Genomic DNA, 15,327 nt, shown 5'->3' with positions numbered 1-15,327 from the left:
TTCCTTCACTTTTTCCTTTAATATCATCACTCTTGTGTTCTTGATTTTAATGGTGAAAAGTTTAGGGGAGATGGACACCCGGCAATTTTATTTAAACAGTTTGTTGCACTCAAATGCAATGAATGTATTTTAAAAAATGTTAAAATACAAAGCATGCGATCTATAAAAGGTAATTCAAGCCTGTGGGCCACGCCCTACAGACATAAACGTAAAATGAACAATCACTACTGGGCCAGAAAACTGCAAATCCCATGGGAACATATACAGTACATGAAATATCAGTTCATTAGTGCCTCACAGAATGAGATTAAAGGGTATACAACAGGTTAGAGAGTGCACAATGACTAACAAATTAAAAGGGATAATACAGTATGCCCATTACAAAATAATAAATGTTGACCAAACGCGTTTTGACATATGTGTCTTCCTCAGTGGTCATGTACAACTAATGAAACAATCTTGGAAAGATACTCATAAGATGTATGGGGACATCCCGTCTCTATGGGTAAGTTGTAGCTCCTAATGGACCAAATATCCTGCCTGAAAGAATATACATGCAGGCAACTAGGACTGGGATGTCCCCCACACAGTAGCAAATATGAATAAATTATGAAAATTAGAAATTTTAGTCAGTTTTTTTATAAAAAAAGCCCTACATCTCAGCCACTTCTTGAACACATTAGTTTCTCCCCCCCCCCCCCCATTTTGTAATTCCAGGTGTGCTTTAAAAATATTCAGATAACCATATTTTAAGAGGCAGAGATAGGTAAATGTTCTTATACATCCCCACAGCCCCCTATGCCTTCCTTCATGTTGTTCTGAGAATGCAATGTGAGTGTCTCTAACCATGGTTTCCCTTTTTATCCCAAGCTGGGGAACTATGCTTATTTGACTTAGATGAAACTAAAGGCTATAGTTAAATGAGATTTCTTGATTTAATTACACCATATGTGAAGGAAGTGGCATGTAGATGAGGTGGCATGTAGATACAAAAGATATTCATAATTTACTGAGTTGAGCAATTGTACAAACATGCACTCTATCTGTATCCTGCTCTTCATAAGAATCCCAGTGCAGGAGCTGTAATGTTAAAACTGCAAGCTAATAAAATACAGTGGGAGGAGGGAGGAAAAATACCTTTATATAATAATAAATAAATAAAATTTTTATTTATATGCCGCCCTTCCTGCGATCAGGGCGGCTCACAACAGATTAAAATACATACATAATAAAACACATAAATACATAAATAAATCAAACCAACAAGTAAAAAGCCCCATAGCCCAACCTCTTGGCCACGGAAGAGGAGGGAGGCCCACAGGATATTTATTCGGGGAATGCCTGTTGGAATAGGAAGGTTTTAAGATCCTTCCTAAATTGGGCCAGGGTAGTAGACGAGCGGAGCTCTGTGGGCAGTGCATTCCAAAGGGCTGGGGCAGCTACAGAAAACGTCCTCCGAGTAGTGGAGACTGATCTGGCCCCAGGCACCTTCAGTAGCTGCTGCCCAGACGTTCTGAGGGTGCGAGGCGGAATGTACGGGGAGAGGCGGTCCTTTAGGTATCCTGGGCCCAAGCCATTTAGGGCTTTATAGGTAATTACCAACACCTTATATTGAGCTCAGAAGCGAATGGGCAGCCAATGGAGATCTTTTAAAACCGGTGTTATATGGCTGGTCCTGGGAGCACCAGTGACCAGCCGGGCTGCCATGTTCTGCACCATTTGCAGCTTCCGAGTTTGGTATAAGGGTTGCCCCATGTAGAGTGCATTGCAGAAATCCAGTCTCGAAGTTACCAGTGCATGTACAACAGTTTCTAGGTCCCTCTGGGCCAGGTATGGACGCAGCTGGCGAATCAACCGAAGCTGATAACAGGTGCTCTTGACCGTCGCATTCACCTGAGCGGTCAGGTGAAGCGATGAGTCAAGAAGCACCCCCAGACTGCGCACGGAGTCCTTCACAGGGAGCGTGACCCCGTTCAGGACAGGTGGAACCACCGCCATTCCTGGACCAGGAGAACCTATCACTAGTACCTCCGTTCACTAGTACCTCCGTTTTCTCTGGATTCAATTTGAGTCGGTTTTCCCTCATCCAGCCCATTACTGACTCTAGACAGGCCACGAGAGGAGAGACGCCATCCCCAGTCACTGCACCAGTCGGAGACATAGAGAAAATGATTTGGGTGTCATCAGCGTACTGATAACCCCGCGCCCCATGTCTCTGGATGATCTCTCCCAGCGGTTTCATGTAAATGTTAAATAGCATATGCCTGGGGATGGTTAAGGGAGGAGAGAGGTGTGCCAATAAAGACCCCAAAGAACTGAGGAGGGCAGAGCATTTTGAACTGGGCAAAAGAAAAAAAAAGAGGAGAGTTGAAAAATAAGAAGAAAGTAACATGGCCAGCATTTGAGCTGTTGTAACAAATTCAACCTGGACAATGAAAAAATAGAAATAGTAAAAGAATTATCATAGTTAGGATCAAACATCGATAGGAATGGGGACTGCAGCCATGAAATCAGAGGAAGATTAAGATTGGGGAGAGCAGCTATGAAAGAACTAGAAAAGATCCTAAAATGCAAAGATATGCAAGTCAGCACAAAAGTTAGAATAATACAGTACAAGCGACTGTATTCCCTATTACTATGTATGGAGCTGGACAATTAAGAAACAAGATAGGAAAAAAATGAATTCATTCGATGTGCTGGAGAAGAGTGCTGAGGATCCTGTGGACAACCAAATGGGTTCAAGAGCAGATTAAGCCAGAAATCTCCCTGGAAGCCAAGATGACAAAATTGAGGCTGTCGTACTTCAAACACATCATGACAAGGCATGAATCATTGGAAAAAAACAACAATGCTAGGAAGAGTGGAGGGAAGAGGAAGGCTGCATGCTGGATGGATAGACTTTATTAAGAAGGTTGCGGGTATGAGTTTGTAGGAACTAAGCAGAACAGTGGAGGAGGGGGAGTCTTGGAGATCAACTCAATGGCAGTTAACAACAAGAAAGCACTTAACAATTCTAATAATTATGAAGTCAGGTTTGCACTTTTTAAAATATTATGCAAATCATTCTTAATGTTGCTAACTCTTTTTCTTGAACCCCAGTATTGTTGAAAAGGAGGAATATAAATGAATAAATAATTTTCTCTTCTACACCAAAGCTGGTGTTTTCACTGTGATATTTCCATTGCATTTCCATTTTTCATTTATAGTAGAATCTACTCTAGAATTCACTTTAAATATAATTTAACTACACTCAGCCCTCCATATCCACAGAGTCAGCCATCCAAAGCTTGGAATGTTTTTTTAAAATAATCTAAAAGGCAAACCTTGATTTTACCATTGTCCAATGTGATAGTACATAATAGAATTTGAGCATCCATGGATTTTGGTATCCATGTGGGATCCTGGAACCAAACCCCAGCAGATTCCAAGAGCCCACTGTATTTAGAAGATAGAAGACTAAATAACAAGATTGAGAAACCAATTTTCTTGCACTAAATTAGATTTCCATTAGGAAAGTTAAGGGGAGAAAAAATTAGGGAACTACTGAAAGTATTAAAAACATTATTTTCAGTCTAATTAATTAATTTTAATTAGTCTAATTTTCAGGATTAATTAATAAAGCCTTAAGAGTGTTTGTAAAATATATTTAAAGGCCATTCTGAAACTACTTTGGGGGGATGCTTATAGTGCTTTATTGACAATCTGCTAAGATGGTGGATTTTTGCAAGTTTCCTCTTGTTTTTTTTATAGTGCTGTTAGCAAACTGTCAATTTGGCTCATATAGTCATCTGTTTCCCATCTTGAAGAAATGACTAATAGAAAATATTCCATTCTTGAACAAGTAAGATTTGGCAAGATTTTTAGACTATTTCTACAAAATACTAAAAACTGGTGCATCATCTTGTAACAAGATGGATAAAGAGCAAGTCACTTTGTTTCACTGTTTAAAGATCATCCTCACTGTTTGGATTTCATTCTTCTTTTTTCACTAGCTTTGTTAGGCTCAGTATTTCTTATAGTTACTCTGTAGCAAATCTGAAGCTCAGTATTTCTGTGAAGGGTGTTTCTGTTCCTGAGTTCAAGGCGTTTGAAGAATAATTAGAAGTATATTTAGATGGAAGGGTTGAGGTAGGATGTCTAACAACATGAGGAAGCATGGGCTTTCTTTTGGATTATGCTCTTTACATCACCATTTTTGGCTTGTTTCCTAGGTGTCACATCCTTTTCTTGAATTGTTTTTGCACCAGTGGATATTCCTGCCAGTGACGGTCAGGAATTTCTACTGATTACTTTTTCAATTCTTATGTTAATATTGTTGTGTGCCTTTGGGTCATTTCTGAATCATGTATGGCAACTCTAAGGCAAACCCATCATAGGATTTTCTTCTCAAAATTTGTTCAGGATGGGGGCTGCCTTTGACTTTCTCTGAGGCTGCCGGTTGCCCAGTGGGTTTCTATGGCTGAGCAGGGATTTGAATCCTGGCCTCCAGAGTCTTAGTCCAACACTCAAACCACAACACTATGCTGCCTTTCTCAATCCTTTAAGCCCCCCCCCCCAATATTTTGAGGAAGGTGGCCCTAGGAGGCTGTAGAGAGGAAGATAACTAGTGAAAAGTGCCTTTAAAACTTTTATTGAAAGAAATATAATTCAACAAAGGTCAGCAGAAGAAAATAAAATTTAAAGTTTGTCAGCATTCCTCAAAACATATAATTGCATATACAATACATATATTTCTTTTTCTATCTTTCAAGTAAAGATGTCATTCCAAAGACCAACAGGACCTTTTCTCTCACCAGCAATGTGTCCTGTGCACAGAGTCCCACTCCATGGGAATGTGAGAGTTTAAGATCTAAGCCTCTGGTTTACTAGCAAGAGAATCTTGTTTCATAGTTGTATTATTTCCATTGAACATATTATACTACCATATATATTCAGTTATAAGTCAACCTCATGTTTAAGTCGAGGTCAGCTTTTGGGGCCAAAATCAGGGAATTTGATGTGACCCGTGGATACGTCAAGGGTAAAACTTAGAGGCATAAGGGGATTAATAAAAGAGACTCACCGGAGGAAGGTTGACCAGGCAGAGTCCTCCTCTCAAAGCCCTCCTTCTAGGCGCCACTTGGGAGGCCAGCCCCAATGGCTCCAAAGGTTGCGCAGAGCTCTCTTCTGTCCTGCCACTGCCACTTCTCCCTCTTCCAGGCAGGGCTTCCCTTTGAGAGCCCAGGGATGGCTGCTTGGCTGCTGGAGCTGTTTTAAACTTGGACTGGACACAATGACTGGACTCCAGGATCTGGTTTAAAGCAGCTCCTTTTTTTTCTCCTTGGTGCCCCCCCCCCATCTTGGATGCCTCTCCGGATACATCCAAGGTGGTGAGGAGGATCAGGGAGCCAGGGCTAACCCTCCACTCTTCCCTCCACCTTGGATGTATCCCAAGAAGCTTAATTTCCATCAAAATAAGTCAAATTAGAAGTAATAAATTCCTATCTGGCTATGTTATTTTTGACAAATAATATGTGAGCCAATATTTTCCATTCCTAATATCTGTGTCTTAACCTGAAAGTATTATCTGTGCCATTTAATGCACTTAGGGAAGCATGAATAATCTCTCTTAAGTCAGAGTGCGCTGTGACATGCTCTTGACTTTTTCTTGTTCTTAAACTCTAAAAGTGTAACCTAATATTTAAAATACCTAAGGAAGATGAACTAAAAGTTCTGAACGACATGCAGTAGGTTTCTAACTGCCAAATAGGTCTTGCACCTATTTTGAACCCTACATATTGTTTTAAATTACCATCCTGTCCTTCATCCAGGCCATTCAGAGCAGCATATATGCTACCTGCCTTGTTACATTCCCCTCTCCTCTCATTTACTCTCTGAACAACCTTGAGAGGTAGGTTAGGCCTATAGATAACTTGTGTCAGTACAATATAATCATACAAAACTAATGTACTGTTTACAATTTATTTACTGAATCATCTCCTTTTCAGATCTCCATGCATTAAACCATATGCACTTTTCTTTCCTTTTCAGGTACCTTACCTAAAAATAAAAGTTTGAATAATGGTTCAAAAGAAGTGGTTCCCAGGTATTACAATATTTTACCTTATGAAGTTGTTTCTGTCTGTAGGCTTCCATATTTGTAAGGAGTGAACACAAATTACAAGTGCGTTGTGTTATCTACTGAATTTTTTAAAGTGTTTATAAATATTTATATTTATAGTTTCATCACACCTAGTGCTGTAGTACAGAATCCATTTCCCCCCACTCTAGAATAACTTCATGGAGTTTGGATTTGAGATTGTCAGACTTCAGGCTTGTGACAGCTGTCTTGTTTTTTTATTAGAACATTGAGGTCTGTCAACCAGAAGCAGACACAAAATGGTGATTCAGGAAGAGTTAATTACATGCAGTTTTTTCTGGATGTATGCAAATATATTTTTGAGTTACATGAGAATACTAGAGATCAGGGATTATAACACAACTCTAAAACTGGTCTGTAGAACAGAACAAAAACCTGATCAAAACAAACCAATTACTAGTCTGATTTTACAGACTGTGGAGAACTGAAGGTGAGACATAAGCAATTAGCACAAAGCCAGACACAACAGAAAGATCTGAAAACAAATTGATATGAAATCATATATAAATGTGTTTCAAAAATATTTATAGTTTTCTCAATCTGTTTCAGTTATGATTGGTTCCAGACAGATGATTTGGTCACTGTGGTCATATACACTAAACAAAAGGTAAAGATTGTATTTAGTAGTAAAGAATTGCAAAGTTATACTTACAAATTGTTGTTGTTGTTATCATTTTTCTTCTTCAACATCATTATGTCAACTAGCCAAAGTTTTTCTTCCTTCCTCTAACAAATCCAGCAGTTCTTTCTTGCTGTCCCATATGCCACCTAGAAAACCAGTATGGTGCCATATTCCTCCTCCTAAACCCCTTCAAAAACTCCAGCTTGCTTGCCAAGTCTTTGGCAGTGGTTTCAACCCTAATTGAAGGTGTTTCCATCTCTGTATCCTTTTAGGGCTCTGTAGCTCTCCCAGATGACAGCAGTTTGCAACTCTCATCAAACTCAGCCAAAATGACCAATGGCCAAGAACAGTGGGATTGTATTCTTAACAACATCTCGAAGGCCACTGTTTCCTCAAATTTGGTTTAAAGCAGGGTGGAGAACCTCTTTCAGCCCAAAGACCTGATTCAGTTTCAGAGAAGTTCTCAAGGGTTGTATACCAGTTTTTTCAGGATCAAAGGCAAAAAGGCAAGAGAACAATTCCAGAACATTTAGTTTAGACTTCTGCCACTAATCATTAATTCCTTTTAGAACAGGATAACACCAAATCATAAGGAGAGAACGTATGACATTCTTCTTGACCCCACCCCCCTGGAAGGCAAATTCATCCAAAGGCCTGAAGTTCACAACCCTTGGTTTAGAGGAGGGGTTCTGAACCTTTTTGACTCACTGAGCCCTTTTTAGAATCAGTTACTATGGCAGAGCTGCTAAGAGGCCTACACTATGTCTTATAAGTTAATGGTGTTTAAGAGTAGTGTTACAGTGGGTGGGGGGAGATGGGATAGATTGTAATTTTGCTGGAGTGGCCATCGAGCACCTGGGAAGTGCAAAGGAGCCCTAACGGCTCCTCAAAGCACAGGTTGCAAACTGCTGGTTTAGAGTTATCACTCCACAGCAGGGACTTATGTGTTACTTTGAATCACCATGCCTACTGGTAGTGTGCTACTGATGATGACAAAAAGAATCACTCCTTAGTTTTAACAACTCTGTTGTAATGGTTTCGTTTTCCTTCCATTTTTAAGGATATGAGTTCTGAATTAGTGATAGCTGATCTTCAGGATAATAAATTGAGAGGGGAAATCATAGTGAAGGACTACTCATACCTTTTTCATGTTGGTAAGTGCTTTCCTAGCAAAATATTTCAGTTAAAATGTTACTTATTTAAAAATATTAATGCACTAGGGCTGCATTGATTATAGCAGTTATCTCAGTGCTGCTTGTGTGTGAAGTTGTAATGGAAGAAGCCAGGAGGAAACAACTAGCAAATATGTTACTATACTGAGTGACTCTTGGATGAATGTGTGTGAAACAATGTTTGGAACAACAGAGGGCAACCAATCCCAGCATAGGGATCTCCCTCTATGATGGGAGGTTTTTTTTTAATAAAGAGAGAGTTTAGAGTTGACACTTGGATGAATCAGATAGAGTCAGGCTGCATCTGCAGTATAGAAATGATACAGTTTTACACCACTTTGACTGCCATGGTTCAATGCTATGGGATTCTGGCAATTGTAGACCGGTGAGACATTTAGCCTTCTCTGTCAGAGAGCTTGGGTGTCACAAAAAATTACAGTTCCCAGAATTCCACAGTGTTAAACTATGGCAGTTAAAGTAATATTACACTGGATTATTTCTGCAGTACGGATGCAGCCTCTTTTAGGAGTGAGTGTATACTGGATGTCTGAACTGATTGAAGGGAAATGTCTGACATTACTCAGGCTGAATATTGTTATATGTTTGGAAATAAGACTGGAACTTGTTAAAGTGTTTAGTATTCTACATTATGTAATAAACCACATTAATTATCTTGTTAATTTGTTAACTCTGACTGGCTTCATTCAACCTAAATCAAAGGGTGGTCATACTTAACATACAGGGCACAAAGCTAGCACACAGACTTGTCCACCATGAGATGACCTAGGGACCCAGTCACTCCAGATCCAAGGAGGGATTTTGAAGGGGGTCCTTGGGCTACAGTGAAAGTGGCAGACCTCACAAGCTAGGAACTGTAGGGTCAGCCTTGGAAAGGCCAACATCACACTGTTCAGTACATGAACTGTACATGAACTGTGATGCATCATACATATGTAAGCAGCATTTATATTTAAAATTGGAATCCAAAAATAAACATATCCATTTATTTAGTTATCTATTAAAACAGTTAAATCCCCCACTGAAATGCAAGATCTTAGGAGGGTGTATAGGCAAATTCAAATATTAACACATTTTGAAAATTAAAAATAAAACTGTTATTTGGACAAAATCATTACATTTCAAATAATAATTTATGTACCTATAGTGGCAGCCCTCTATATTAATGTAAGAGAACATTGCAGTGTAGCTAATTTTATATTTTTATACTTTTATAACTTGGTTTATACTATGACCCCAGTACTAAGTTCTATGCTGAAATGTCTTCCTATTGTTTTACATCTTCACATTTAATAAATGTCTAATAATAATACATATTGAAACTTGAATTTTATATTTATTTTTATTATGTATTAAATCAGAATACATGCTTCTGTTTTAGAATTGAGTTATGCAGTTCATGAGGATATCATAGGTTAGTAAGTATGCCTTCCCATTATCAAACTATGTATTTTTAAAAAAATCCATCTGGTTAATAAATTCAGTAATTGCTATATTTTGTATAAGAAGTAAGACTATTCCATACTTTTGTCATGCAAGATGTTATTTATTGTATTGAGACAGCCATCTAACTATTCTTAGACATTTAAATGAAGGTTTTCCATCATAGTTTCCCCTTCAATATGAAATGTACCCCATGTTAAATCTGTTGAGGCAACAACATGTTCATTGCTTTGTTCATAAAGCAACAGATATGCTGGAACATAAGCTTCTATTTACTGTACTACCAGTTCTTATGACCTCAGATTTGCTCCATCGCATACAGTTTTTTCACAGCTTGCTTTGAGATTCCTATGTTATAATGTATGACTGAACAAAATGATCCTGCAAAAAATGATCCTGCAAAGAGTCAGAAATGGGTTAAAGTGTATGAAGAGACTTTCAAAACACTTCAATTCACTTATATGAAAAACAAATATCAATTCAAAAGTGCTAAAAGAAATTGCACTGGAACATTAGCATCCACACTTAATCAAAGTAAAACAACAACTGAATTGATAAAAGTATTAAATTTGTGAAAGAACTGTGTGTAGTATGACATTTTTATTGTATTTTTCAAATTCATTAAAACATAATGTACCTTAAATAATTAAAAACAGCTAAAAATTGAAAAATGTTTTTTCATCACAGGCCTGTGTTATAGATTAGGATTCAGTAATTCCATTCCATGACAATTTATGACATACAGTGGGACCTTCCCTCACACGGGGATCCGTTCTGGACCCCCCGCACATAAGGGAAATCCCACGTATGGTGCCCACGGTGTGGCACACACGCCATTATTCTGTCTGGGGCATGCCATGACTTCTTCCAGCATGACTTTCAGCATATGCTGAAAGCTGCGTATATTGCGCCCGCGTATGACGCAGGCACACTATATTAAGGACATTGAGTCTTTCAATTTCAAATACCTGCTTCAGCTTAGGTGGTAGTTAGTAGCTGTTTTACTCTATTATATCTCATGGCATGCCATTAGCTCAAAAGTGAAGTCTCATAAGTGCTGCTGTTCAGGGAAAAAACAAGACAAGAGCCTCCTTAGATTCAGAGGTTTCATAGTGTTCCAGCAGAAATGAAGGTTTTAATAGCTTTTAATATCATCCCACTCCAAACCAGCTACAGACTACAAGATTTTCTGCTCTTGGGTAAAGCATTCATTCTATAGCAGACCTCTTACTTTGATAGTCTCCTCTTAGTCCTGTGAAGTCTGGTAATTCATTGGCACCTAGTGAATCAAGAGTCTGCTGCTGGATACATAGAGATTTTAATTTGTTAAAACTAATCCATCCATTTGGAGCTATGGTACACACACACACACACACACAGAGTTATTATTGAAGATTAGCAGATAAGGTCCATTTTATAGTGATTTACCATCCACATGCTTTAATAAACTGTGTGGACTTAGAATCATAGAATCGTAGAGTTGGAAGAGACCGCAAGGGCCATCCAGTCCAACCCCCTACCATGCAAGAAATCTAAATCAAAGCATCCCCGACAGATGGCCATCCAGCCTCTGTTTAAAGACCTCTAAGGAAGGAGACTCCACTTGTAATAATGTTTTCTGTAGGAAAGTACTGGCCAGAATCCAACAGGCTATTCCTGGTGATGGAACTTTCTCCGTTAGTTGGAATCGAGATGGGGCCATCTCCTGTCCTCACTGCTGCCTCCTGGCTATCCCATAAACATGCTCTAGGGGTCTTTGAAACCCTCCTGTCATTGGTGTCTAAATGCCAATAAGAGCTGCAGGAGGATACAGAGAAGGAAAAAGTGTGCCTTTGTGTGCTGCGTTGCTAGTGCTACATTAGATTTTGGTCATTGTGTTCATATTAGCATAGAACAACACTATGTATATTTTTAGTACAGGTCTCTGAAAAAGTGGGAAAGGTGGACTGTGTCCTGAAGAAGAAAGAAACTGTGTCTTGGAAGACTCTTGGGCAGCCACTGGAGAATCATAACTCTTTTGTAAAGTGCAAAGACAGAGGTAATTAGTCTTGTTAATTTCTGCACGCCACACCTCTTTCTGGTGCCTTAGACCTCCAGAGCACATGGAGAGACAGGGTCTGTAGAGGGAAGGGGGAATACTTGGGCAGGGCGGGGGCACCTTTCCCCATTCAGCAAACAGGTGCCTTTTGTCATTGGAGAGTCACTATTCCACCCCTGATGGTTTCCCTAAAGGTTCTTTTTTATTCATCTCTGTTGTGATGCATTTTAGTGGAAGATATTTTAACATAAAGTGATTCTAAAATCGTTGTAAGCTGCCCTAAAAACCATAGACATAAAATAAAAAATGTCTGCATCACAATTTTAATGAATAATGTGTGAATCATGGGGTCCAAGGCTGTTTTTGCAAGCCCTGAGGGTGTCCCCCTCTTATGTTTTTTTAAATAATTAAAAATCTATTCACAATGTTTCCTGTAGCCTCTAGGGCACAGTTTCTCAGGCTGTCTGATGTGAGGGGCTGGCTGTTACTGTTTTCCAGTGTGCCAGGTACTGGCATTAAATTTGTGCCCATTGGGTACAGTTGTTATTTTCCTCTCTTGAATTTGCCAGGATGTGGCAGCCAGTGGGTCAGGAACCAACATTGATCCAGGGACCACTACTTTCAGTAGCACTGCTCTGGAGGACATGCAGAGAACTACCCTGTATTTTTGACTTTTAGGTTCAGGGTGCTTTTTGTCAAACTGAGAAGCATCTTCCATTTACTTCCTGTCATAGAAAAAGGTCTTTTCTGAGCCCATATCAGCTGGGATAGGGGGGTTATGGAGAAATTACTTCCCCTCCCCCATACCTGAGGGTGCAAGCGAAAACACCAAGGAGCAAAACAGACGGTCAACATATGCAAGTTTCTGGCCAGCTTCGAGGCAAGGCATTTAGACGACACGCCTTGAAGCCAACCAGAAAGTGCACCCAAACCGCACTATGGGAAATATTTTCAAGCCATGAATGGTTGAATCCATGGATGCAGAATCTTTTGCTCCTAGCATATAGTATAGAAGTATATTAGTTGCTATATTATTCAAATGTGTTAAGACCACTAATAGTACAGAAGAGTAAGATGCTAATATGGCAATTCAGTGTTAAGGTAGTGTATATGTATATAGATTTTACACAACATTGCTTTGGATCCAGTGGGTTCATTCCACTCACAGAAGGTGGGTTCTGGTAATGGAATAATTTCTACCAGAAGCGAAACAAAATCTTTCTTTTTTCAACTCACAGATGGATGGTTCTGCACCTGCAGAGAGCTGCTTAGCAAGCAGCTTATTCATCTAGACTATTTATAAATGTTTTAAGAATGTAAATATTTGAATAGTGTATGAATTGAATTAATTATATTGTTTCTGTATTCTAAGGTCTGTTCTACAGGAAATGCAAATTGCTATCAAAAGCAAATGTCACTCATGATACTAGGCTCTTCTGTTTAATGTTACCACCAGGGAGTCATCTCCAGGTCCCTGTTGGGCACCATGTTTACCTCAAACAAACAATTACAGGTAATGTAGTGGAAAATCTACTATTGTTTCTAGGGTAAGACAACACTCCACTCTGAGCTCTCTAAAAAGTGCAATAGAATATTCAGAAGGTAGGCACATTTCAGAATCAATGAGTTAGTTAAGTTATCTTCATAAAGAAAGCACTTTTTAAATGCATTCAGGTTTATATACACACACACGCCACAGGAATTTCAAATAAGTTGTCATCTGTTTGCAAATTGTTTCCTTCCAACATATTTTTACATCCTTCAAAGTTTTAATTCTAGACTTGGTTCTGTTTAGTAATTGGCATTTTAATTAGTTGCCTAATCAATGGCTGCCAAACTTAAAATAGTCTTTATCATAGGGAAGCCAATACATTATTTTCATGGGTGTTTATGCCTTTTCACAGTGTCAAAGTATGTTTTTCAGGTGATGTAGGTGGGATGTAATGCAAGTTTCTATGTCTAGATTTCAGTTAATGACTTGTTATGTGAGCATTATTTATGCTGATTAAAAGAACAGTTGGACTACACAATTATATCTATTATTTATTTTAAGAAAACCAATGCATTTGCTACAAGTACTAAAAGAAGGGAGTTTTTAATAACTCAGAGGTAGGCTTGTTGGTAAAACTGTGTGGTGAATCCAGTCACTGATTTTTAACCCGTCTAAAGGGAACCATGTTGGCAACAGTGAGAGTATAGACCCTGTCAAGTGGTGCACCTTGTAATGTGTCACTCCTCCCACAAAAAAACCTCCACATAGGACAGGCATGTTGTCCCAAACCTATTGCCTTTTTCAGTGGATCTAGTCCAAAGTTTCTTGGATCATCACTGTAAAGCTATGATAAAGTTAGTGAACAGAACAAATGAATATGTTGAATAATGTCTATATGCTCTCATACACAACCAATGGGAAAATGTTCTTCCTGACCCTGCCACCTAGTGACCAACACTTGTCCATAGCAGTCACTAGTCTAAAACAGCAAAGAGTAGTCAGGGTCCAGGACAGTCTTTTTCGCTATGAGATGGATTTCCTTTGAAAATCTGGGAGTGGACCAACAAGCGGACCCCATTTCCCAGGTTTGTTTTCAGAAGCCCTGCCTGCCTGGGTCCCACCAGTGCTACAAATAAGCCTGGGTTGCTCCTGGCATGCCATGCAGCCCTCTGGGTTAAAATTGTTTCTGATGTTCTTTTCATATCTAATATGCAGTTTTCATCCACTTCTTTTGTTTAGGCACAGAGATAGTGAAGCCATATACACCAGTGTCATCTTCCTTGGTACCAACATTCAAAAGTCCCTCTTACAGTGATAACATGCATATATTTCTCATGATCAAGATTTACTCCAGTGGACTGCTTACACCAGTACTTGACACTCTGCAAATAGGTAAGTCTTTTCCCTCTCGTTATCTTAAAACTATATATAGTATACCAATTCTTGTTATGAACTTTCCTCTTTCAATTTTTATAAAGTTTTTGAAACACATTAATGTAAAAAAAAAATTATAGGTAAGCTAGTTGATATCTTAATTTGGCATGACCAGAAATCTGGCTTCAAACTATGTAAAAAGTTACTTTTAATATTGTCCTGAAGAGTGATGGCTTATGCTGTCCACAAATGTCCTTTGATCAAACTTATTTTTATTTTGGTGAGTGTATATTGAAGACAGCGCCAATTTCTTCTCCCTAGCATTTATTGTACTGTTTGGTTTTTCTTCTACAGGGGAATATATTTCTCTGAGTAATCCTGAAGGTAACTTCACAACATCACAAGTTGAAGAGGTAGAAGAACTATTTTTATTGGCAGGAGGCACAGGATTCACACCAATGGTTAAACTGCTAAACTATGCTTTGACTAGTAGCAATACTCTCAGGTAACTTTCCATGACCATGACTAGTTCCAGTTGAACATTGTTGCTCTATCCTAAATTCTGTATTTATCCCATTCATCCATATGTCTATTGGCACATCTAGCTAATGGTTAATTCCAACTAGAGTAGGCCCATTGAACTCCTTATGTAAATCTACTTACCATATATGTTCAACTATAAATCGACCTCAGGTATAAGTGGAGGGCAGGTTTTTGGGTCAGAATTATGGATTTTGATATCACCCATTGATAAATCAAGGGTAAAACCTAGGGGCAGATAATAAAGGATCTAAAGCAGTAGTTCTCAACCTTCCTAATGCTGCGACCCTTTAATACTGTTTCTCGTGTTGTGGTGACCCCCAACCACAAAGCAGTGGTGTCTTGGTTCCTAAGACCATCGGTCTTAGGCGACCTCTGTGAAAAGGTCATTTGACCCCCAAAGGGGTCACAACCCACAGTTTCAGAACTGCTGATCTAAAGCTGAGAGTTAAAGAACAGTACTTACAGTTGATTCAGGTTATTTGGGTC

General features: G+C 38.9%; 1 protein-coding gene across 2 annotated transcripts in view; it reads left to right on the top strand.

Annotated features, from left to right (window-relative positions):
• LOC121917375 (cytochrome b5 reductase 4-like) overlaps positions 1 to 15,327 on the top strand; it is a 40,314-nt gene that overhangs the window by 15,615 nt on the left and 9,372 nt on the right. For both annotated transcript variants that reach the window (XM_042443296.1, XM_042443297.1), the window contains exons 6-13: positions 6,031 to 6,085; positions 6,689 to 6,746; positions 7,822 to 7,915; positions 9,333 to 9,365; positions 11,310 to 11,432; positions 12,805 to 12,945; positions 14,164 to 14,316; positions 14,653 to 14,803. In XM_042443296.1, coding sequence (XP_042299230.1) covers positions 6,031 to 6,085; positions 6,689 to 6,746; positions 7,822 to 7,915; positions 9,333 to 9,365; positions 11,310 to 11,432; positions 12,805 to 12,945; positions 14,164 to 14,316; positions 14,653 to 14,803 — 808 coding nt within the window. The remainder of the gene's footprint in view (positions 1 to 6,030; positions 6,086 to 6,688; positions 6,747 to 7,821; positions 7,916 to 9,332; positions 9,366 to 11,309; positions 11,433 to 12,804; positions 12,946 to 14,163; positions 14,317 to 14,652; positions 14,804 to 15,327) is intronic.

The sequence above is a fragment of the Sceloporus undulatus genome, unplaced genomic scaffold, assembly GCF_019175285.1.
Source record: "Sceloporus undulatus isolate JIND9_A2432 ecotype Alabama unplaced genomic scaffold, SceUnd_v1.1 scaffold_16, whole genome shotgun sequence".
Lineage (NCBI taxonomy): Eukaryota > Metazoa > Chordata > Lepidosauria > Squamata > Phrynosomatidae > Sceloporus > Sceloporus undulatus.
This window is presented reverse-complemented; position numbering and strand designations above follow the sequence as displayed.